The sequence below is a fragment of the Bos indicus genome, chromosome 15, assembly GCF_029378745.1.
Source record: "Bos indicus isolate NIAB-ARS_2022 breed Sahiwal x Tharparkar chromosome 15, NIAB-ARS_B.indTharparkar_mat_pri_1.0, whole genome shotgun sequence".
Lineage (NCBI taxonomy): Eukaryota > Metazoa > Chordata > Mammalia > Artiodactyla > Bovidae > Bos > Bos indicus.
Window position 1 is genome coordinate 62,671,594 of NC_091774.1, and position 23,515 is coordinate 62,695,108.

Genomic DNA, 23,515 nt, shown 5'->3' on the forward strand with positions numbered 1-23,515 from the left:
GAAGATATTAAGAAGAGATGGCAAGAATACACAGATCAGATCAGATCAGTCGCTTAGTCGTGTCCGACTCTTTGCGACCCTATGAATCGCAGCACGCCACGCCTCCCTGTCCATCACCAACTCCCGGAGTTCACTCAGACTCACGTCCATCGAGTCAGTGATGCCATCCAGCCATCTCATCCTCTGTTGTCCCCTTCTCCTCCTGCCCCCAATCCCTCCCAGCAGCAGAGTCTTTTCCAATGAGTCAACTCTTCGAGTGCGGTGGCCAAAGTACTGGAGTTTCAGCTTTAGCATCATTCCTTCCAAAGAAATCCCAGGGCTGATCTCCTTCAGAATGGACTGGTTGGATCTCCTTACAGAATACACAGAAGAACTGTACAAAAAAGATCTTCACGACCCAGATAATCACTATGGTGTGATCACTGACCTAGAGCCAGACATCCTGGAATGTGAAGTCAAGTGGGCCATAGAAAGCATCACTATGAACAAAGCTAGTGGAGGTGATGGAATTCCAGTGGAGCTATTTCAAATCCTGAAAGATGATGCTGTGAAAGTACTGCACTCAATATGCCAGCAAATTTGGAAAACTCAGCAGTGGCCACAGGACTGGAAAAGGTCAGTTTTCATTCCAATCTCAAAGAAAGGCAATGCCAAAGAATGCTCAAACTACTGCACAATTGCACTCATCTCACATGCTATTAAAGTAATGCTCAAAATTCTCCAAGCCAGGCTTCAGCAATATGTGAACCGTGAACTTCCTGATGTTCGAGCTGGTTTTAGAAAAGGCAGAGGAACCAGAGATCAAATTGCCAACATCTGCTGGATCATGGAAAAAGCAAGAGAGCTCCAGAAAAACATCTATTTCTGTTTTATTGACTATGCCAAAGCCTTTGACTGTGTAGATCACAATAAACTGTGGAAAATTCTGAAAGATGAGAATACCAGAACACCTGACCTGCCTCTTGAGAAATCTGTATGCATGTCAGGAAGCAACAGTTAGAACTGGACATGGAACAACAGACTGGTTCCAAATAGGAAAAGGAGTTCATCAAGGCTGTATATTGTCACCCTGTTTATTTAACTTATATGCAGAGTACATCATGAGAAACGCTGGGCTGGAAGAAGCACAAGCTGGAATCAAGATTGCCGGGAGAAATATCAATAACCTCAGATATGCAGATGACACCACCCTTATGGCAGAAAGTGAAGAGGAACTCAAAAGCCTCTTGATGAAAGTGAAAGAGGAGAGTGAAAAAGTTGGCTTAAAGCTCAACATTCAGAAAACGTAGATCATGGCATCCGGTCCCACCACTTCACGGGAAATAGATGGGGAAACAGTGGAAACAGTGTCAGACTTTATTTTTCTAGGCTCCAAAATCACTACAGATGGTGACTGCAGCCATGAAATTAAAAGACGCTTACTCCTTGGAAGGAAAGTTATGACCAAGCTAGATAGCATATTCAAAAGCAGAGACATTACTTTGCCAACAAAGGTTCGTCTAGTCAAGGCTATGGTTTTTCCTGTGGTCATGTATGGATGTGAGAGTTGGACTGTGAAGAAGGCTGAGCGCTAAAGAATTGATGCTTTTGAACTGTGGTGTTGGAGAAGACTCTTGAGAGTCCCTTGGACTGCAAGGGGATCCAACCAGTCCATCTGAAGGAGATCAGCCCTGGGTGTTCTTTGGAAGGAATGATGCTAAAGCTGAAACTCCAATACTTTGGCCACCTCATGCGAAGAGTTGACTCATTGGAAAAGACTCTGCTGCTGGGAGGGATTGGGGGCAGGAGGAGAAGGGGACGACAGAGGATGAGATGGCTGGATGGCATCACTGACTCGATGGATGTGAGTCTGAGTGAACTCCGGGAGTTGGTGAGGGACAGGGAGGCCTGGCGTGCTGCGATTGATGGGGTCGAAAAGAGTCGGACACGACTGAGTGACTGATCTGATCTGATGCTGTCTTTTTGTGACTGTTTCTGGATTTTCAGTTAGTAAACCAGGAACTAAATCAGGGTTAGTAAACCTGAAACGCAGGATGTTTTACATTTTCTGTCTTTCATTTGATCATTGAGTGAATGCAGTAGGAATAGCTTTGGTTGGGAAGGTTTGGCTGGTGGGATTCAAAGTAAAACGAGCAAAGAATAAAATAAGCCTCAACAATGGAGGAAAGTGACAGTGGCCTCTTGTGGTGCTACTGAATGCTTCAGCCTGCCTCTCATGGGAGGGCTCCAATATAAAAACAGTAGGAAAAAATTCACATTCCCTGGGATCAGAAGGTCTTGAAACCTAAGATCAGAGGCTTGGTTTCTGTGGTCAGTGAAGAGTCATAGCAGTTAATATTGTACATAAAAAGTCACCATTTTATTAATAGACCTTTAATTGAAATATCTTTTTAAGCTGTGCTAGATGTATTCTAGTTTTAAACCATAGATGTGTTTAGATTGTATATAATTTATTGTGGCTGCTGAAATAAATTACAACAAACTTAGTGGATTTTAAAATAGCAGAGGAAAACAAGATGGCAGAGGAGAAGGTGGACGTGGAATACATCTCTCTCCACGGACACATCAGGAATACACCTTCAAACACAGAAGTGCATGCAGAACTCTAGCTGAGAGTGGACAGGAGTACCTGACCAGAGGAAAAGAACATAGAACCTCACAAAACTCAGTAACGAAGGAACTAGGGGGGAAAATGGGAGTGTTAGTAGGACTGGACCTGCCCTCAGCAGGTGGGGGAACCGAAGCAGGGGTCTGATCCCCACATCGGGGCAACTGTCTGAGTCAGAGGAGAAACATTTAAGGCTGAGAGGGAAACAGCTGATCTGTGGCAGCCTAAATGGAGTGAGAATCAGACAGTCCTTGCCGCATCCATACATACCCTGGACAGCGACGTGGGTCCCCTGGAAGGCGCAGTGGTAGGACCTGGAGTTTGGGGATTATCGAGCAATCCCAGGACAAGGGCTGCTGTTGACTGTGGAGAGATGGATCGAGGGGATGTGAGGGAGAAGATTGTGGTGGGAAATGCCTGTGGAGAAAAGCCAGGCAGCCATGGAAGCAAGGTGATACTGCTGAGTCATGTGTAGGGGTTGGAGCCATCACCATATCCTTTCTCTCCCCACTTGCCAGCATCAGCAGCTGAACAGTAAGAGAGGCTGGCCCATCAAATGCCTGAGGCACTCAACTACAGAGTAGGACCCCACCCAGGGTGCCCCTTTAAGTGCCTGATGTGCTGCTCCATATGGTGGAACCCCAGCCAGGGGGGCCCCCTGTATGTGCCTGATGCATGGAACAACAGAGAAATACCCCAGGCAAGGGAGCCCTCTAAGTGCCTGAATGGGCGCAGCTAGGGAGAAAGACTGGCCAAAGAGGCCTTCTGATCACCAGCTACAAGAAGCTTGAAAAAAGACTCTAATAGGGCCATAACTACTGCAGTGGAGGCAGTCTGTGTCCCTGCACACTTGGCACTGCCAGGGTCCTCGCATGCCAAGCAGCTGCACCTCCTTCACACTCAACTGTCACTGGGGCAGAGCTGTCACAGGCAAAAGAAGTCTTGGGTCTATGCACGCAGGGTCGCTTCGGTAGTGTCTGACTTTGTAACCCTGTAGACTGCGGCCTGCCAGGTTTCTCTGTCAGAGACAGGTATTCTCCAGGCAAGAATACTGGAACGTATTCACCAATACTGGTTGCCATACCCTTCTAGAGCACTATATTCCTGCTGCCCTAGCCACCAACTCCCCTGAGTACCTGGTGCTGCCAGACCCCTGCGACCCAAGCAGCTGCACCACCTCCACCCGTGGCCCTCACAGGGGCAAACCCAAGTCCTCCAGGGCAACCTCAGGAGCAAACCCTACTGGACGACCCACATGCAGAGGTGGAAATTAAACCACAACTGAAACCCAGGGGCGGTGTCACTAAAGAAGACCCAAAACCTTCCCATCAGCCATACAAGCTGCAGATTAAATCCACACAATCAACTAGGCAGACTCTGTGTCTGTAGAATATATAAACGGTCATTGAGAGCTCCCACAAAAGAAAATGCACTAGTTCTGATAGCTGTGGACTTTGGAGGCAAGAACACACAGGCGTAGGACCAGATTAGAAGCTGAGCTGCCCCACAGCAGGTTCAGAGACCAGCACAGTGTTGGAGGGCGTCCTAGGGACATGAGGTAGACTGTGACTCCCAGCAAGGGAAAGGACTCTGACAGCAGTGACTCAAGAAATACATTTATTATTCTTATGTTTTGACTTGTTCTGTAGATTCTTTTGGATTTTTTTCTTTTTTATTACCCACTCTGTTGTAGTTATTGACTTTATTGCCCCTATGAAATCTAATTAAGCTTTTGAGCTTTTTTGTTTTTTTCTCAGTCACATTTTTTATTGTTGTTATAAACCTGTGCCTCTATGTTGGACTTTTGTAGTTCTGTGGAGTTTTGCTTTTTTTCCTTTTCTCATTTTTTAATTTTTTAAGTTATTATTTTTCCACACTTATTCCTTTGTTTGCCTTTCCTACTGTTCTTTTCCCCTTGCAGTTAATCTTTAATGTATATAAATCTTCTTTATCTACCTCTATTTAACTTTGCATATCTGTGCTTTTTTTCTTTTCTTTCTTTCCTTTCCTCTTAACATCTTTTTAGTTTTATTTTCATTGCTTTATTCCCTAATTGGTACCTTGCTTTAATTTTGTTTTCCCATTTGTGCTTTAGTTAGTTTTGTTCTTAACTGGTAAATATAATTTTTGATTTACTTTGTTCACCAGGTCAACCTACCATACTTTTTTTTTGTTGTTGGACTGTTTTCACTTTGCTCATGGGTGCATATGTATATCCCATTATTTTAATTGTTATTTGCCTGATTTTGTAACTGCCATTTGTTGATCTTTGGTTTCTCGTTTTTGGATATTTGTTTTAATCTTACTTAATACCAAACAAGCCACTTGTGGAATCTTTGTTCCTAACCAGAGATCAAGCCCTGAGTCTTTGGAGTGGGAACACTGACTCCAAGACCCTAGACTACCAGAGAACTAACCCTAGGGAGTATCAGATAGTGAGAACACACACTACGGAAAACACTTGAATACAAGACCCAGCATCACCCAACCACCAGTAGCACCCTGTGCAGTTTCCTCCTCTAAACAATGAACAAAGCAAAAATACAAATCCAATCATCAGCAGACAGGATCACCACCTCACTCAGCCTTGCCCATCAGAGGAAAAACAAACAAACAAAAACTCAGCACAAGTCTCACCCTATAGGAAGCTTACACAAACCACTGAACCAACCTTAGGAGGGCAGAAACCAAAAGGAAGAAAGAATTCAACCTTGAAGCCTAGGAAAAGGAGACCTCAAACATAATAAGTTAAAAAAAAAATAATGAAAAGGCAGAGAAATACTACATAAATGAAGGAACAAACTAGAAACACAGAAGTCCAAATTAATGAAGAGGAAATAGGCAAATTCTGAAAAAGAATTCAGAGTAATGATAGTGAAGGTGATCCAAAACCTTGAAAACTAAATGGAGAAAATGCAAGAATTAATTAACAAAGACCTGGAAGAATTAAAAATAAACATATAGAGACAAACAACATAATTACTGAAATTAAAAATACTCTAGAAGGAATCAATAGCAGAATATCTGAAGCAGAAGAACGAATCACTGAGCCGGAAGATAAAATGGTGGAAATAATTTCTGAAGAGCAGAATAAAGTGAAAAGAATGAAAAGAGCTGAGGACAGTCTCAGAGACCTCTGGGACCATATCAAACACACCAACATTCGAATTATAGAAGAAGAAGAGAAAAAGAAAGGGCATGAGAAAATTTTTGAAGAGATTATAGTTGAAAATTTCCCCAACATGGAAACAGAAATAGCCAGTCAAGTCCAAGAGGCACAAAGGGTCCCATACAGGATAAACCCAAGGAGAAACATGCCAAGACACATACTAATCAAACTAAAAAGACTAAACACAAAGAATATTATAACAGCAAGGGAGAAGCAACAAGTAACATACAAGGGAAACCCCATATGCTTAACAGCTGATCTTTCAGCAGAAACTCTGCAGGCCAGAAGGGAATGGCAGGGTATATTTAAAGTACTGAAAGGGAAAAATCTACAACCAAGATTACTGTACCTGGCAAGGATCTCATTCAAAATTGATGGAGAAATAAAATGCTTTCAGACGAGCAAAAGTGAAGAGAATTGACTACCGCCAAACCAGCTTTACAAAAAATGTTTAATGGACTTACATAGTCAAGAAATTCAACAGAAGAAAAAAGATCTACAAAATCAACCCCAAACAATTAGAAAATGGCAACAGAAACATATATATCAATAATTACTTTAAATGTAAGAGGATTAAATGCTTCAGCCAAAAGACACAGACTGACTGAATGGATACAAAAACAAGACCCAAATATATGCTGTCTGTAAGAAACCCACTTCAGACCTCAAAACACATAGACTGAAACTGAGAAGATGGAAAAATATATTCCATGCAAATGGGAAGAAAAGAAAGCTGGAGTAGCAATCCTCATATCAGACAAAATAGACCTTAAAATAAAGAAGATTACAAGATAAGGGAGGACACTACATAATGATCAAAGGATCAATATAAGAGGAAGACATAACAATTGTAAAGATCTATGCTGCCAACATAGGAGGACCTCAATACATAAGACAGACAAACATTCAGTTCAGTTCAGTCACTTAGTCATGTCCAACTCTTTGAGACCCCATGAACTGCAGCATGCCAGGCCTCCCTGTCCCTCACCAACTCCCGGAATTCACCCAAACTCATGTACATCGAGTCGGTGATGCCATCCAGCCATCTCATCCTCTGTCGTCCCCTTCTCCTCCTGCCCCCAATCCCTCCCAGCAGCAGAGTCTTTTCCAATGAGTCAACTCTTCGCATGAGGTGGCCAAAGTATTGGAGTTTCAGCTTCAGTATCAGTCCTTCCAATGAATACCCAGGACTGATCTCCTTTAGAATGGACTGTTTGGATCTCCTTGCAGTCCAAGGGACTCTCAAGAGTCTTCTCTAACACCACAGTTCAAAAGCATCAATTCTTCAGTGCTCAGCTTTCTTCACAGTCCAACTTTCACATCCATACATGACCACTGGAAAAACCGTAGCCTTGACTAGATGAACCTTTGTTGGCAAAGTAATGTCTCTGCTTTTGAATATGCTGTCTAGGTTGGTCATAACTTTTCTTCCAAGGAGTAAGTGTCTTTTAATTTCATGGCTGCAATCACCATCTGCAGTGATTTTGGAGCCCAAAAAATAGTCTGACACTGTTTCCACTGTTTTCCCCATCTATTTTCCATGAAGTGATGGGACCAGATGCCATGATCTTCGTTTTCTGAATGTTGAGCTTTAAGTCAACTTTTCCACTCTCCTCTTTCACCTTCATCAAGAGGCTCTTTAGTTCCTCTTCATTTTCTGCCATAAGGGTGGTGTCATCTGCATATCTGAGGTTATTGATATTTCTCCCGGCAATCTTGATTCCAGCTTGTGCTTCATCCAGCCCAGCATTTCTCATGATGTACTCTGCATATAAGGTAAATAAGCAGGTGACAATATATAGCCTTGACGAACTCCTTTTCCTATTTGGAACCAGTCTGTTGTTTCATGTCAAGTTCTAACTGTTGCTTCCTGACCTGCATATAGGTTTCTCAAGAGGCAGGTCAGGTGGTCTGGTATTCCCATCTCTTTCAGAATTTTCCACAGTTTATTGTGATCCACACAGTCAAAGGCTTTGGCATAGTCAATAACACAGAAATAGATGTTTTTCTGGAACTCTTTTCTCTACAAACACTGACAGACATAAAAGGAGAAATCGACAGTAACACAATAATAGGAGGAGACTTTAACACTCCACTCACACCAATGGACAGATCATCAAAAGAGAAAATTAATAAGGAAACATGAGTCTTAAATGACATATTAGATGGGATGGATCTCATTGATATCTTCAGGACATTCCATCCAAATGCAGAAGAATAAACCTTCTCAAGTGCACATGGAACATTCTCCAGGATAGACTACATCTTGGGTCACAAATCAAACCTCAGTAAATTTAAGAAAATTGAAATTGTATCAAGTATCTTCTCTGACTACAATACTATTAGACTAGGTATAGATTATAAGGAAAAAAAACTGTAAGAAACACAAGCACATGGAGATTAAACAACATGTTTGTAAATAACCAACAGGTTACTGAAGAAATCAAAAGGGAAATCAAAAATTTTCTAGAAACAAATGACGATGAAAACACAACAACTCAAAACCTCTGGGATGCAGCAAAAGCAGTACTCAGAGGGAAGTTTATAGCAATACAATCCTACCTCAAGAAACAAGAAAAACATAGACTAGAGAACCTAACTTTACACCTACAACAACTGGAAAAAGAAAAAAAAATAAACCAAAATTAGTAGAAGGAAAGAAATCATAAAGATCTGATCAGAAATAAATGAAAAAGAAATGAAAGAAACAATAGTAAAGATTAATAAAACTAAAAGCTTGTTCTTTGAGAAGATAAACAAAATTGACAAGCCTTTAGCCAGACTCATCAAGAAAAAAAGAGAGAAGAATCAAATCAGCAAAATTAAAAATGAGAAAGGAGAGGTTACAACAGATAATGCAGAAATACAAAGGATTATAAGAGACTATTATGGCAGTAAAATGGATAACCTGGAAGAAATGGACAGATTTTTAGAAAAGTTCAATCTTACAAGACCGAACCAGGAAGAAATAGAAATTATGAACAACCCAATTACAAGCACTGAAATTGAAGCTGTGATCAAAAATCTGCCAAAAAACAAAAGCCCAGGACCAGATGGCTTCACAGGAGAATTCTATCAAACATTTAAAGAGCTAATGCCTATCCTTCTAAAACTCTTTCAAAAAATTGCAAAGGAAGGAACACTTCCAAATTCATTCTATGTGGTGACCATCACCCTCATACCAAAACCAGACAAAGACAACATGAAAATAGAAAACTACAGGCCAATATCACTGATGAACATAGATGCAGAAATCCTCAACAAAATTTTAGCTAACAGAATTCAGCAACACATCAAAAAGCTTATACACCATGATCAAGTTGGGTTTATTCTAGGAATGCAAGGATTCTTCAATATATCCGAATTAATCAATGTGATACACTGTACTAACAATTGAAAGATAAAAATCATGATAATCTCAATAGATGCAGAAAAAGCCTTTGACAAAGTTCAGCACTCATTTATGATTAAAACTCTTCAAAAAATGAGCATAGAAGGAATCTACCTCAACATAGTAAAGGCCATATATGATAAGCCTACAGCAAACATTATTCTCAATGGTGAAAAACTGAAAACATTCCCCCTAAGATCAGGAACAAGACAAGAGTGTCCACTTACACCACTATTATTCAACATAGTTCTGGAAGTCCTAGCTACAGCAGTCAGAGAAGGAAAAGAAATAAAAAGAATCTGATCGGAAAAAAAGTAAAGCTCTCACTGTTTGCAGAAGGCGTGATACTGTACGTAGAAAACCCTAAAGATAGTATCAGAAAATTACTAGAGCTAATCAGTGAATTTAGCAAAGTTATAGGATACAAAATCAATACACAGAAATCACTTGCGTTTCTATATACTAACAATGAAAAATCAGGGAAAGAAATTTAGGAATCAATCCCATTCACCATTGCAACAAAAATAATTAATTATCTAGGAATAAACTTACCTAGAGAAACAAAAGAAATGTTCACAGAAAATTATAAGACACTAATGAAAGATGCAGGTCAGGAAGCAACAGTTAGAACTGGACATGGAACAACAGACTGGTTCCAAATAGGAAAAGGAGTACGTCAAGGCTGTATATTGTCACCCTGCTTATTTAACTTCTATGCAGAGTACATCATGAGAAACGCTGGGCTGGAAGAAGCACAAGCTGGAATCAAGATTGCCGGGAGAAATATCAATAACCTCAGATATGCAGATGACACCACCCTTATGGCAGAAAGTGAAGAGGAACTCAAAAGCCTCTTGATGAAAGTGAAAGAGGAGAGTGAAAAAGTTGGCTTAAAGCTCAACATTCAGAAAACGAAGATCATGGCATCCGGTCCCATCACTTGGTGGGAAATAGATGGGGAAACAGTGTCAGACTTTATTTTTTGGGATTCCAGAATCACTGCAGATGGTGAGTGCAGCCATGAAATTAAAAGATGCTGACTCCTTGGAAGAAAAGTTATGACCAACCTAGATAGCATATTCAAAAGCAGGGACATTACGTTGCCAACAAAGGTCCATCTAGTCAAGGCTATGGTTTTTCCAGTGGTCATATATGGATGTGAGAGTTGGACTGTGAAGAAAGCTGAGCGCCAAAGAATTGATGCTTTTGAACTGTGGTGTTAGAGAGGACTCTTGAGAGTCCCTTGGACTGCAAGGAGATCCAACCAGTCCATTCTAAAGAAGATCAGCCCTGGGTGTTCTTTAGAAGGAATGATGCTAAAGCTGAAACTCCAGTACTTTGGCCACCTCATGTGAAGAGTTGACTCATTGGAAAAGACTCTGCTGCTGGGAGGGATTGGGGGCAGGAGGAGAAGGGGACGACAGAGGATGAGATGGCTGCTTGGCATCACTGACTCGATGTACATGAGTTTGGGTGAATTCCGGGAGTTGGTGATGGACAGGGAGGCCTGGCGTGCTGCGATTCATGGGGTCGCAAAGAGTCGGACACGACTGAGCGACTGAACTGAACTGAACTGATCCTTGGGGGCTGTTATCACAAAATGTATTGTCTGTTTTAGACCTTCATTTTTGTTCTGGAACTTCCTATCAAAGCCGATTGGACTGAGGCTTTTAGCACCCCAAATGACATACTTATTTTCTTGCTATAACTGTCGTTTTTAATTGTCTGTATCAGAGTGTAAGATTTATTCCATTCTATTAGCACAACAGAACACATCTAAAAAGCTTCAGATCATGAATTACTTATTTAAAATGGTAGATGATGAATTACTTATTTAAAATAGTAGTCAGGAAAATACCAAATTAGTGAAAATGAATTGTGCTTTGACTCTCATAGAACTGATATATGACTCAAAATTTAGTGATAGCTTTTAGTTTGGGGCAGCTAGAAACTAATTCTTTTGTAGGGCTTTCTTTCTTGGTAAATGATTAGGTCCAATGTTTTCTGTTCATTGTACCAACCACTGTTGGTTTTTCTAGTGGCCTATTAGAAATTCCCTGTATTCTAGTCTATACTTACATGATACCGCTGCTAGATTAAGGGATTTCTCTAGGGCCTTACTCAATGCTTATGGCATACTGAGATTGAGATTTCACAAGTAAGTATATCTTAAATATATGCTAGTAGTATAGTTGAGCATGTGAGTGAAATAACATTGATTCATACCAGACGTGTTATATATACAGACTGTCTTTATGTAGTGTAAGAAGGGTTTGCTAGAGATCTTAATACAGCAAACTCTGTTTTGGCTTTGGTACATTATTTAAAACCCTAACTTTAAAGATGGATTAAACTTCAGTGTGGGAATAACTTTTATGAGGGTCATTTAATAAATCATGGCCTAAAAAAGATGAAACAATAAGCCTTAGCTTCTTTTTCTTTAGTCATTACATTAATTAGCTTAAATATTTAAATATTGGTAGCTGATAGATTTGGACATAGGGAGTGAGGAAGAGAAATAGTGAGTCAAAAGAAAAATGGAAACTTGATTCTGTTTGCTCTAATGATCTTTGTCCCAGCGTGCATGATGTTCACTAGTTCTGGGCAACCAAATACCACAGTAGCTTTTGCTCTGCTGCTGCTAAGTCGCTTCAGTCGTGTCCGACTCTGTGCGACCCCATAGACGGCAGCCTACCGGGCTCCCCGTCCCTGGGATTTTCCAGGCAAGAACACTGGAGTGGGTTGCCATTTCCTTCTCCAGTGCATGAAAGTGAAAAGTGAAAGTGAGGTCGCTCAGTCGTGTCCGACTCCTAGCGACCCCATGGACTGAAGCCTCCCAGGCCCCTCCGTCCATGGGATTTTCCAAGCAAGAGTACTGGAGTGGGATGCCATTGCCTTCTCCGTTTGCTCTGCTAGTGAGGATCATCAGCAGTGTGGAGAAGTTCAGCATGAAAACAAAGTAAGAAAGATTTACTAATGAATTAATTTGTATTTAAATGTTTTGTTGAGTTCTTTAAAGTTGTTTCCTACAAATTTAGCCTAAAACAACCATTTTTCAAGAAAAATTTGTGTTTGGGGATTTATAACTTTAAAATCTTCAGGGCTGAACCAGAAGGTGAGAGGTGTTTTATTTTAAAAAGTATAATTGTGTGATTTCGAAAGAAAAGCTAGTAGTGCATGGAGATGATATTTCCAGCCAAGCACATTTTATGAGGAGAGCTTCATACACTGCAGAGTCTGCACTCTTCCTCTGTCATGTCCTGCTCGTCTGCATGTACCTATTTCTGTTTGTGTTAGTCATCCTCTCTAGGTAAATTGTCCATGAGACCAGTGATTCCATCAGCAAATTATCCAGAAAATGCTGTCTTTGCACGTTGTGACAGATCATGTCACCAGTGGATTTATAGCTACTCCAGTGCTCTAATTAACCTGGCAGTTGTCTCCTGTGCCCAGCACTGTAGTCTCGTTGCTTGTTTTCATCTTCTCATTACCATCTCTCTTAAATACGGCTCAGATATAGATTTTTTTTTTTTTTTTGGTAACCTACCTCCCCCCAACCCTCTCTACTCATCACCTGCCCTTATTTTTGATTGGCAGTATCATCCAGATAAACAGAGTGCAGATGCGCCAGCAGGATCAGTGGAGGAATGTATACAGAAGTTCATTGAAATTGATCAGGCATGGAAAATTCTAGGGAATGAAGAAACAAAAAAAGAGTATGACCTGCAGCGACATGGTAGGTACTTATGGTGAGGAGCCCAGCACACTGGCAACTCTGAAGTGCAGTCTGCAGCCACTCCTGGGGAGCCCATTCCAGCATTTACACCCTTATTATTCCTCCTTTCTCCTCCCCTCCATCATTGTTTCTAATTATGCCCTATTCTTAGCAGTGATTACTGTGTATCCATTGAGAAGTTAACAGAACTACTAGGATGTGGCTTCTTGTGAAGCTGTGAAAGCTACTTTTTATAACTAATGAAAAATGTTTAATTATACATTCCTAACGAATATGTTTTTTATGTTTAAAAACTTCCTTTTTATTAAATTTAATTATGTACTGATTAAAAATTTAATTGTAGTACTTTTAGGATTATCTACTATATAAATGACAGTCTAAAGCAGAATACAAAGGATAACATCGTAAAGCACTCTTGGCTGTCTCTGAGCTTATATTAGGCTAGGTTTTTATGATTATCTCCTGTACAGATGATATTCCTTATAAGATTGCTATAAATGATATTTTAGGAATGTACATTTCCTAAGCAATTTTAAAAGTCATTTCTTTTGTGCGTTTTAGAAAATAGCTTCTTAAAACAGTGACAGGCTCTTGTGAGAAAGAAAGGGAGAAATGTAGGTCAGGTTTGTCACACATGGACTGCAGTTACACGAAGTGATAGGCTGTCTTTCAGCACTGGCCTTGGGATAGGAGTCCCCCAGCCTTCTCTCTGAACCTTCAGTATGCACCCTACATGCTAATGGGAGGAGTCAATAATCAGCCACGGCCTGTGGGGAAAACACTCGGTTGCACTCTGCCATAGCGCGCCAGGCTCAGCATTGACTCAGATGTGTTGATAAAAGCTCATGTCCCTATACTCTATTTTATTGAATCTTCTCCCATGGTCTGCACGGGCACACCATCAAACTTAGCAGAATGATCATAAGGCTCCTATTACTAAGGTTATGAAAATTTGATTTGAAAAATAAGGCTTTATTCCCGAAACACAGCATTACAGGTTAAAGCCAACTTGTGATGCCTTTGTGTAAAGACTTCATGAGCAATTTGCTTACATACTGAAGTATTAGTTCTTAATAGTGACTTTCATAATACTAATCATCTCTCAAGATGATTAGTATTTACTTTTTAAAAAATGTTAAGAAACTGACAAAGGTACTTTTGCAGTGAATCTGGATTAATTTTCAAATATGCTTTGAATATTGGGTCCTCCTTCTATCTAATGTATTTATGCACATCTTTCAAATGTTGTATTTCTTCTGTAAATGCTTGTACTTCTGGCAGAAGAAGGAATGTAGAAGTGGTTTCATCTGAGGGTGAATTCTACCCTCAGATACACCTTTTTGACCTGGTTCACATAGTAAAATGTCTGTGAAAGTGTTGAAATTAATAACCATGAGTGTGTAGTGTGTGAGAAGTTAACTATGTTTCTGAAGTGACCAAGTTCTGCTGGGGATGACAGTGTCTCATGATGCTTCGCACATGCTTATCAGTCTGTATTTTGGGGTGCTCATGTGCTTATGGTGAGGATGACCCACAAACCTGTATTGTAAGGCATGTAGGGTGTGCACTTGCTCTGCTGCTCTGTATGTTTGCTGCTCCACAGCTTGTTACTGTTAAGAACCTATCTGTGAAACTGACTAGAAACCTACTGTCTACAGAGGAAGAGCTAGGGAGAGATCAGAAATTAAAAAATATTCTCTTTTGCTCTAGGGCATAGGGTGGGGAAGACCAGAAATGGAGAGGAAAATGGAGCAGGGTTAAACATGAGCAGTAGAATTACATAAAGTAGGGTTTAAGAGATTTTGGAAGAACAAATAAGCAACATCCTCAAGTGTTTCTCCATTGCCTTTATGAAGTCTTTGGAAATGTGGATTTCTTTTGAGCTTTGAGTCCTGGGTTTGGAGGTTTTAATGGAAGCAACTCTAGCCTACTGTATCATAGGAGATTCTTGTAAATCATTGATAAGGTCACAGCAAAATTCAGACAAACCAAATATAGTGAGATTGAGCTTGATTCAGATAAATAGGCAGCTCTTCTGGGAATTTATATGTATAATGTCTGTTTACTTGCAGCTGTTTCCGGTGGCTGAGCTATACTATGACAGCAGAAATACACATTTCCATGACATTTTAGTACCCCAGATCCAAGTACTAAATATTTCCTGTATTACCAAAGCCTCATCATAGTGCAAATGCTTTGTTTCAGTTTTAAATTGAGATTGACTTGCTGTTTAGTTAAGTAATAGGCGTTCTTATCCAAATATAACTTGCTGTTTTTAAGCCTTTCATACTAGAGCTGTTTTTAAAACTGCAAATAAGCCTATTTTGTGTTGTCATTTCTCTTCAACACCAACGTTAATTTCTCCTTCTTGACCCATGTTCAATAAATGGCTCCTCAAAAGAAGGAAATGCACTTGAACTTCTAACACTTAGGATTTAGATTTGGCAGAAGGAAAACCTTTGAGAGTGATAATTTGCTGAAGACCAGGATAACTTACCAAGAGAGAGAAAATTTGTTATAACCAGGTCAAAGCACTCTTTTCTTCTGGGTCACCCCCTGGGGACATGGAAATAGCTTTGTTATACAGGACTCTTTTTGGATGTAGTTCATTGTAGAACTTTCTTTTCATAGGGTGTGTTTTAAATATATTTGTTTCCTGCGCTCCACTAATATATAGTATAAGATAAATTTGACTTCTGTGTACCTGGGAAGGAGGCAGAGGTGTTATTGGCTGATTTTGAATACTTTCTTGGATTTCACAGCTCAAAGTTGGCGCTCTTTTGTAAGGAAAGCCTCATATATTACCTGCAACCATTTATTTCTGTAAAAGATCATTTAAAGAGGCCCTTGGAATCCATATCTCTTTGCTTCACAAAAGAAATGATCAAAAGGAAAGCTCTGGGATAGATAACCTAAAGAAAATTACCTATATTTTTTCTCATATCATTTCCACTTCTATACTCTCGGTTGACATTTTAGGGCAGTGTTGGCCAGGCTGAAAAAAAGCAGACCTAAGAAAAAGATGAGTAATATTCAGTTCCCAGATATTACACATTTTGAAAGCAGTGTTAACTAGTGAATTTAATCAGTTAATTTCAGTTGGACGTATTTACCCTATTGTTTTTAAGTATGCTTCCAAAGACTGCTTTCCACGCTCCCTTTGAAAGGCATGTAGTTATTCAAGGTTAGTCTTTGCACTCCCAGCAACCAGGTGAACACTTCAGAAAATCTCTTTGAGGATTTAGAAAATGTTCACGTGAAAATACCTGTTGAACAGATTTTTGCACCTCTATAATTCTTGTGAGGAATTTTCTTATATATTAAGCATATTTAAAAGCAGGTCAGAAGGGTATCATAGGAAAAGAGTAGGGATCATGATTCAGTAGCTTTGTAGTTTGAGTCACACATTCTGATATCCCAGTGGCTCTTCTAGAGTGACACAGCTTATGCTTAGTTTACTTCACTATGATCTGAAGAGGAACAGACCTTCGTTCGGATGAAGTCAGTCAAATTAAATTATGTTATTAAAAAAAAGCAGATTGTGTCTGGAATCCTTGGTGGTATATTATTTTACATTAAGATGCATCTTGGTTCTCTGTTAGTGAATTATTTCGGTGATGTAGAGCCTTCACGCTACACAACCAGGCTCTGAAGGGGATTAAGCCAGACATTGTAAAGTTAGTGTCTTTACGTGAAGCTCATCAGCTATACTCTCCTTACCTAGGTAGAAAAAAATCATTTCTGGTATTACACAATTCACTTCATCTGTTTATTAGGATAAATATTTGAGAATAAATCTTGGATCAAATGAGGAACATACCTTAAAACCCTACCATCGTCTGTGCACCAGAGAACTGAATCAACATGGAATTTCTTAAATTTAAAATAAGAATGCTCCCTGAAAATCAAGTTAACACTAAAGACTAATTAACTCCATAAGAAGGGAATTAATACTTTTAAATGTAGATAATGCGAATTTCGGTTCACTGTTTGGAATAATAACCTAAGGCCAGTAGATATTTGTATAAATTATTTGCTAAAACTGACCCTTATAAAATGCTTGTATTAGTTAGGTTCCACTTATGGCTATATCAGTATCTCCATTTGATTTTAGGAATTTGAAAATTGCTTATAAAAATGTGCTGCAGGTAAAACTTGAAGATAAGCATCAGCGGGCATGTTTTTTTTTTGGTGACTCTTTCTGGGAAAAGTAAGTATGTGAAATGATGCAGAAAATCCATCTAGACAGTTAGGGACTGGCATTTCTTCAGAGAGAGAAGATAATATAGATAAAACTTTCTGTGAGGGTCCCCTTGCTTCACCTTATTTGTGACAAGAAGGTGACCGTTCACATTGTTACTTTTATTTGAATACAAATAACTGTTTTTGTAATTTCTCAGTGATCTTGAATAAAAATTTGGCTACTTTCAAATAAAGCTATAGAAACCTCTGGGCAAGACTGTAGTTATACTCCTGTAATACTTGGACATAATCGGAAGTTCTAATTTAATAACAAGAAAATGTAGGGTTTTAGGAAGTTTGTTTCTCATCTTTAACCTCTTTCCCAATTTCTACTCGAGTAATTGACCCAAATGAAAACAACGGGTTCAAAACCGAGTCTGGGCCCGCCTTTCCTATTGCTTGTTTTCAACTCTCAGACTTGAAATCTTTGTTTCGGGTTACACTCTGATTACTTCTGGTTTGCTCAGTATATAACCAATGAGTTAAAAATGAAGGTTGGCATTTCTTCTTTAATGTGGGTTGTTTTTTTTTTTCCCCCTCTAAGTAATCTTTTTATCCTCATAGCTACCACAGCAATCCATGCCCAGATTATAACATACACTTAGGCTATTTCCACAGCTGCTAATTGGCTTTCTCCGAAAGTCATTTTCATTTTGATTGATTGAGCTTTCTTTATTCTCACTCTTGTTTAAGAACATATATAACTATACCCACTCCCTAACACAACCTATTCACCTGGAATTTAAATGGGACAGAAGCTTTTAAGTTTGACCCTAGTTACTCTTTCCAACCTCATCACCAATCATAAACCTGATGTGAATCTTCTCCCCATCCATTTAGGGATTCCCAAACGCGTCTGCTTATGCTATTTGTAGTTTTACTCAGAACACCCTCCCCTTCTGTTGCTTCACAGCGTGTTCTTTGTTCAAGATAACAATTCTAGTCCTATCTCCACTCACACCGCCCCCCACCCCCATGAGAAGCCTTACCTGACTTGCTAATCTACTGTCATTATGTCTGACCTCTGAATTTAATCCACAAATTATTTTGATACCCCGCCATGGCGCCTATCTTTCAGTTCTGTTTGATGTTTTGGAAGGACTAAATAATAATTTGGACAATGTCTTTGATAATAATGGATCAATTCTAATGGTACTGACAGTAGTCAAGTACATACAATTTCTTAATACTGTTACAAATCCAGACAAGGTCAAAAGTGGCTGCCATCCTACAATGTGGTACCCGAGGCTCCCCAAACCGCAACAGTTGAATCATTGTCCTATGCTCTGTTATAGACAGGTGAACACAAACACTGTGAGTTAATAATAAGTTAAAATAGCTGCCATTTGTCAAGCACTGGAACTATGGCAATTGTCTTTTAATCGTTGCTTAACAACCTTGTAAGGAAGATATTAGTATCTGTTTTCCAGAGAAGGAGTCTGAGGCTCAGAGTTATTTGACAAAGGGCATATAACTAATAATTGATTGAGGGGAAACTCAAAGCCCTTCTCTGACTTTAATCACTGTGCTGGGTTGCCAAGTCTTGAATAGGTGTGTATAACCTACTGTTTTAGTTCCAAATAATTAGGAATGAGGCAATTTAAGGGTCAGAGTGAGAGGCCAGGCTTAATTCTGCTGCTGTGTTCTACTTTTCTGTAGTGAAACATGAAATTCAGTTTCCGGACTCATTTGGTACCTTTCATCAGCACAAGGTGTACGTTCAGCTTGTGAAAGCTCTGTAGCTCAAGTCCATAATTAAGGCCCAAGTTTGTAGTTTTTCATCAGCATCTAAAGCCTTGCAGTTGTGACTCTTTAATTTCATCTAAGAAAGAATTATAGAGCTTTATGATTTAATGAGCAGGTTTCAAGCTGAACATTGCTTGATTCTGAGTCTCTTACCAAGACAGACTGTTCCAAGAACAGTGACTGTTAAGGGCAAGAAACAGATTTTCTTCAAGTTATTTACTATATGAAAAATGATTTTTAAGTAAAATTATTTTTAAGAAGGAGGTGATTGTTTAAAATTATTTGGTTTTAAAACAGCAAGATACTGAGTTTAGATCTAACCTAAAGGAAAATACTGCTGTTTGCATTTACCACACTTGATGGCATCTGTCAGTTTGAAATAAACTTTTAAGTATTTTAAATGGCATAAAAATAAATACAGTAAACTAATTGCTAAATAAGAGTGTTCAGGGGACTTGCTCACTTGAGTAATACACAGCAGTCCCATACTTGAATAGTAGGGACAGAGTTACATTTAGACTGGATCTTTTGGTCAGTAGTGGGTTGAATGGTTGAATGAGATTGTTAGATATCTCATCCATAAAGTTAAATTCTTCTTCTTGGTAGCTTTTTGTTGCTGTTATTTATTTATTTTTACTTATTTATTTGAATTGTAGCTACAGTTAGAAAAGGTTTCCCGGGATTAGGAAGTGTAATTATCTAGGCAGCAAACAAAGAGCTGTTTTAGAAATTTTACTATCATTAGGAGGAAGTTTTAAAGGACTGGAATTCCATTGTCTTGTAAGAAGTAAGAAATATTTATTGATTCCCAAATGGAGCTGAAAAAAACCTTTCCTCTTTTAGAAAGTTGTGAATGACCCAGCGAGAGCTCTAGTAAGCTTTACTGAACCAAGCTGCTAATAGTTATTTAATGTTATTCTTCAGTGTGAAAGAATCTCCGTAGATTTTCCTTTTAATCTCTTTGAATTGCAGGCTCATAAACCTCTCTGATGAGTCCTGCCAGTGTTTTCTTAGATCCCACTGTTGAGACAATGGAGCCACAGAATTCTTTCACTTCTTGTTGTCAGACAAATCCAATAGAACACAAGGTCAGAAGGGCCTATACTTCTAAAGGTTGAAAGATTCTTTTTCAAGTAACCACATAAATTGATTTTATCATTACATTGGTAGGGAATCTCTATTTAATGATAGTGCTCTGTTTTCTACATGTAAGTAAATCTGGAAGTTGTTCTTGTCTCCATATTTGCCTGAGCTTTGTCAGCACAGTACTGGGTTTGACCAGACCTTAATGTTCCTGTATACCTTAGAAAAAGCTGAACCCATTCACTTCAAAACAATCTGGAATCACATAGTGTCGCTGGACTCAAGATGGAGTTCACCAAATGCCAGGCAATGTGTCTTCTTTCCAAAAGACTGTTTGTTATTTTGTTTTTTTAAGTTATTACCATATTGTAGCTAAGATTCCAGATTAAAATCTTGGATCTGTCTATTTAATTAAATCTCTAAGTCAGTTTCTGTTTTCTCAACATTTTTAGTAGTGTCTTATGAAGAACTTTGAGATAGGATTTACATTTTTCAGATACATATTACAATATTTCATTGTAATGAGGAAAAATATTTATAATATGTAAAACTCAAAAGAAAACAAACATGTCTTTTGCAGATACAATGCATGATTAGTAGATAATAATCAAAGCTAATTACAGGGTTCCAGTGAGTTACTTTAAGGGCTAGGGAGGAATTACATTTTCTAATTATAACTACAATGGTGGAGAAGCAGGGATCATTGTTTAAAAAGGAAAAAAAACACATTGATTTGTTTGTGCTCCTTCATTGTAATCCTAGTGTTGGGGGGGTACTGTTGCCCATTCCCTGGACACCTGCCTCTTAACAAAAGATCGTGATCTCTCCCCTCCCCCCCATCCCCCCACTTAGATTCACCTTTTCCTTGTGTGTACCCCCTCTGCTCATTATACAGTTCTCCAGGGATGCAGTTTTCCTCTGACTTAATCACCCCCAACCTTTTTCAGAAGTTGTTAGATTATGGTCCTTTCAAAGGATACACAGTTTCTTATGGTGCTCTTTACTTCTTTCCCCTAATTTTTCTCTCCTTATTTCTGTTTTAAAATATAGCCGTTAGAGTTCTAACACACTAAAAGTTTATTGAAGTATATCATACATACTGAGAAACGCACCAGTCCTAAGTGTACAGCTTGATGAATTTTCAAAGTAAACACATCCATCTAATAAACCAGCACCCCCAGAAGGCCCCTGTGATTCCTTCCAACCACTGCTCACTTTCTCACGCCCAACACCACAGGATAGTTTTTGCCTGTAAAATTTTATATGATACAGAAATCAAACAGTTGCAGGTACCCTCTACTTTTCAAAAATTCGCTTTATGCCATTTTGCTTTCATGAGAGTAAACTTTCACTTAATGGAAATAAAGAGAATGTTCACTTTTATGAAAAAAGGTGAAAAATGAAAATAGTGTTCCACATTTGCTTTTCTGTGAGCCCCTTAGAGAGGTAGCATGCACCCTGAGCCCCGAGCAGCAGAGTGGCACCGCCAAGCTGTTCCCCCCACCTCTTTGGGAACTGGTGTACATTCAGCACCAAGCCACCATAGCTTTGAACCGGATCTGTGAGCATCTGTGCTTTATCTGGAATTATTTTGTGCATCCATTAGGAAGATGTGTCTTGAGGTAATCACTTCTTTGCTTTTCCTACCTTGGCTTACAAAAAAGCTTTCATGGGAACACACTACTTTGATTGCAGGGGAAGCCCGTGTTCTCCTTTGTCTCAGATACTGACCTTTCAAACCAGAATCCCCACAAAACTTGGTCTGTGCACACATAGTATTGAATCATCAGGTCGATATATAAATATTTAGATGGCCATAGAACAGGAGAATGTTTTAAAGACTCCTTTTAACTCTGACCTTGGGTAAAGTGCTAACCATTTTTGTGTTATATTTTCTTTCCCTTTACCATGAGATGTGGTCTAAACTGATATTTCGACTAGGTACTTAGCTAAAGTTCCTGTGCAGAAAGAATTTAAAAAATAATAAAAAAGCAAAAGCCATTTTTGAGTAGGTGGAATAATAGAAAGGGTTCCCACATGAAATAGTAACTAAGTGATAATAACAGTGGCTTCCTTGTAGAGCAGCAGAACAATACAAACCCGGCTTGCTCAACAGTTACATTTGCCACTTACGTCTCACTAATTATTTTAAAATAAAAATGGCATAATGAATACCTATGGATGGATTGTCTTTTTGTACAATTAATGTATTACAGATGTCCAGGATAGGTTCGATTAAGGTTTATTCATCTTGTCATCACCTCTGGTCTGATTTCCTCTGATTTCAGCATTACTTAAAATATCTATCTGTAAGATACCCTGAATATAGGCAACTTGATTGTAAATTATTTATACCTGTTTTCTCCTTAACCAAGCCCCATTAAGTACCAGTTACTCCCATTCTTCAGTTCTAAAACAGTGTTTCATTTCTGCATTCAAGTAAATTATCCTGGTCCTCCCAAGTAAGAAATTGAAACATGATAAAATCCGTGAGACTTTTAGGTAAAAATTTTCTCTTTAATTTAGAATACTGAATAACCTGTGGCCAAGTAAACTTATATAGAATGTGGAAATTAAATTGGTTTCTTCAGAAATGACCTTGCATACTGATACATAATACACTTTGGATAGGCTATTAAGTGGACACACAAAGATGGAAGAAACACCCCTTGGTCACTCTGCAGAAGTCTTTGAGTTTTAGCACAGTTTAATAGAGTGTTGGTAACCAATAAACATGAAGTGATATAAAATTTGACATACCTTAATAGAAAACCGTGGTGAGTTCAAAATATTGTAAAATCTTTTCATCTATTTTAAAATTGTGTAACTCACCAATAAATTTTGAACAGGCAGTTATTAAATATAATTAAGTTGCAGGCATTCACATAACGGAACAAAAGGAAGCACTCTCAGCACGTGAACAAGAGACTAGTGAGACAGCTAAAGACGTTTTCATTGGGATGGAGGGGTGGACTTCAGTGGTTTCTTTTAGGCATTGACTTCTAGAAGAACAGTACAAGCATACAGGAAGTATAACATGCCTTTAAAAACAAAGACAAGTTCTTCTCATCTGTAGTTGTTTTCTTTGTCCTAAAGTACACTTGTTTTAAGCAAGAGTGCATGCTTATACTACCTAGACCGTCCCTACTAAATTCCTACGAAGGTGGAATCCCAGGTTTCTTTGGACTTTCCATCTGCAGGGAAAACTTTGGCCCAGGAAACAGCAACGGAACATCAACACAGAAAGGTTGTGTTGCATGGTTATTGACATATTTTAAAATAATTTTTCTTGTAAGTTACCCGTCACTGTCTTGTGAGCAAATAAAAATCAGATGACCAATAGCCACTTACATTTGATTAGAACCTTATTCTTTAAAACACTTTTAGCCTGATCTCAGTTGATTGAAAGGCATAATAAAAATATGTTTGACATAACAAAATTCCATAGACCAGGTGGCTTAAACAACAGAAATTTGTTTCTCACAGTTCTGGAGGCAGAAAAGTCCAAGATTGAGGTTCCAGTTGATAAGGATCTTGGTC

At 38.9% G+C, this 23,515-nt stretch overlaps 1 protein-coding gene across 2 annotated transcripts in view; it reads left to right on the forward strand.

Moving 5' to 3' along the window:
* DNAJC24 (DnaJ heat shock protein family (Hsp40) member C24) overlaps positions 1–23,515 on the forward strand; it is a 76,297-nt gene that overhangs the window by 44,606 nt on the left and 8,176 nt on the right. For both annotated transcript variants that reach the window (XM_070767636.1, XM_070767637.1), the window contains exon 3: positions 12,766–12,904. In XM_070767636.1, coding sequence (XP_070623737.1) covers positions 12,766–12,904 — 139 coding nt within the window. The remainder of the gene's footprint in view (positions 1–12,765; positions 12,905–23,515) is intronic.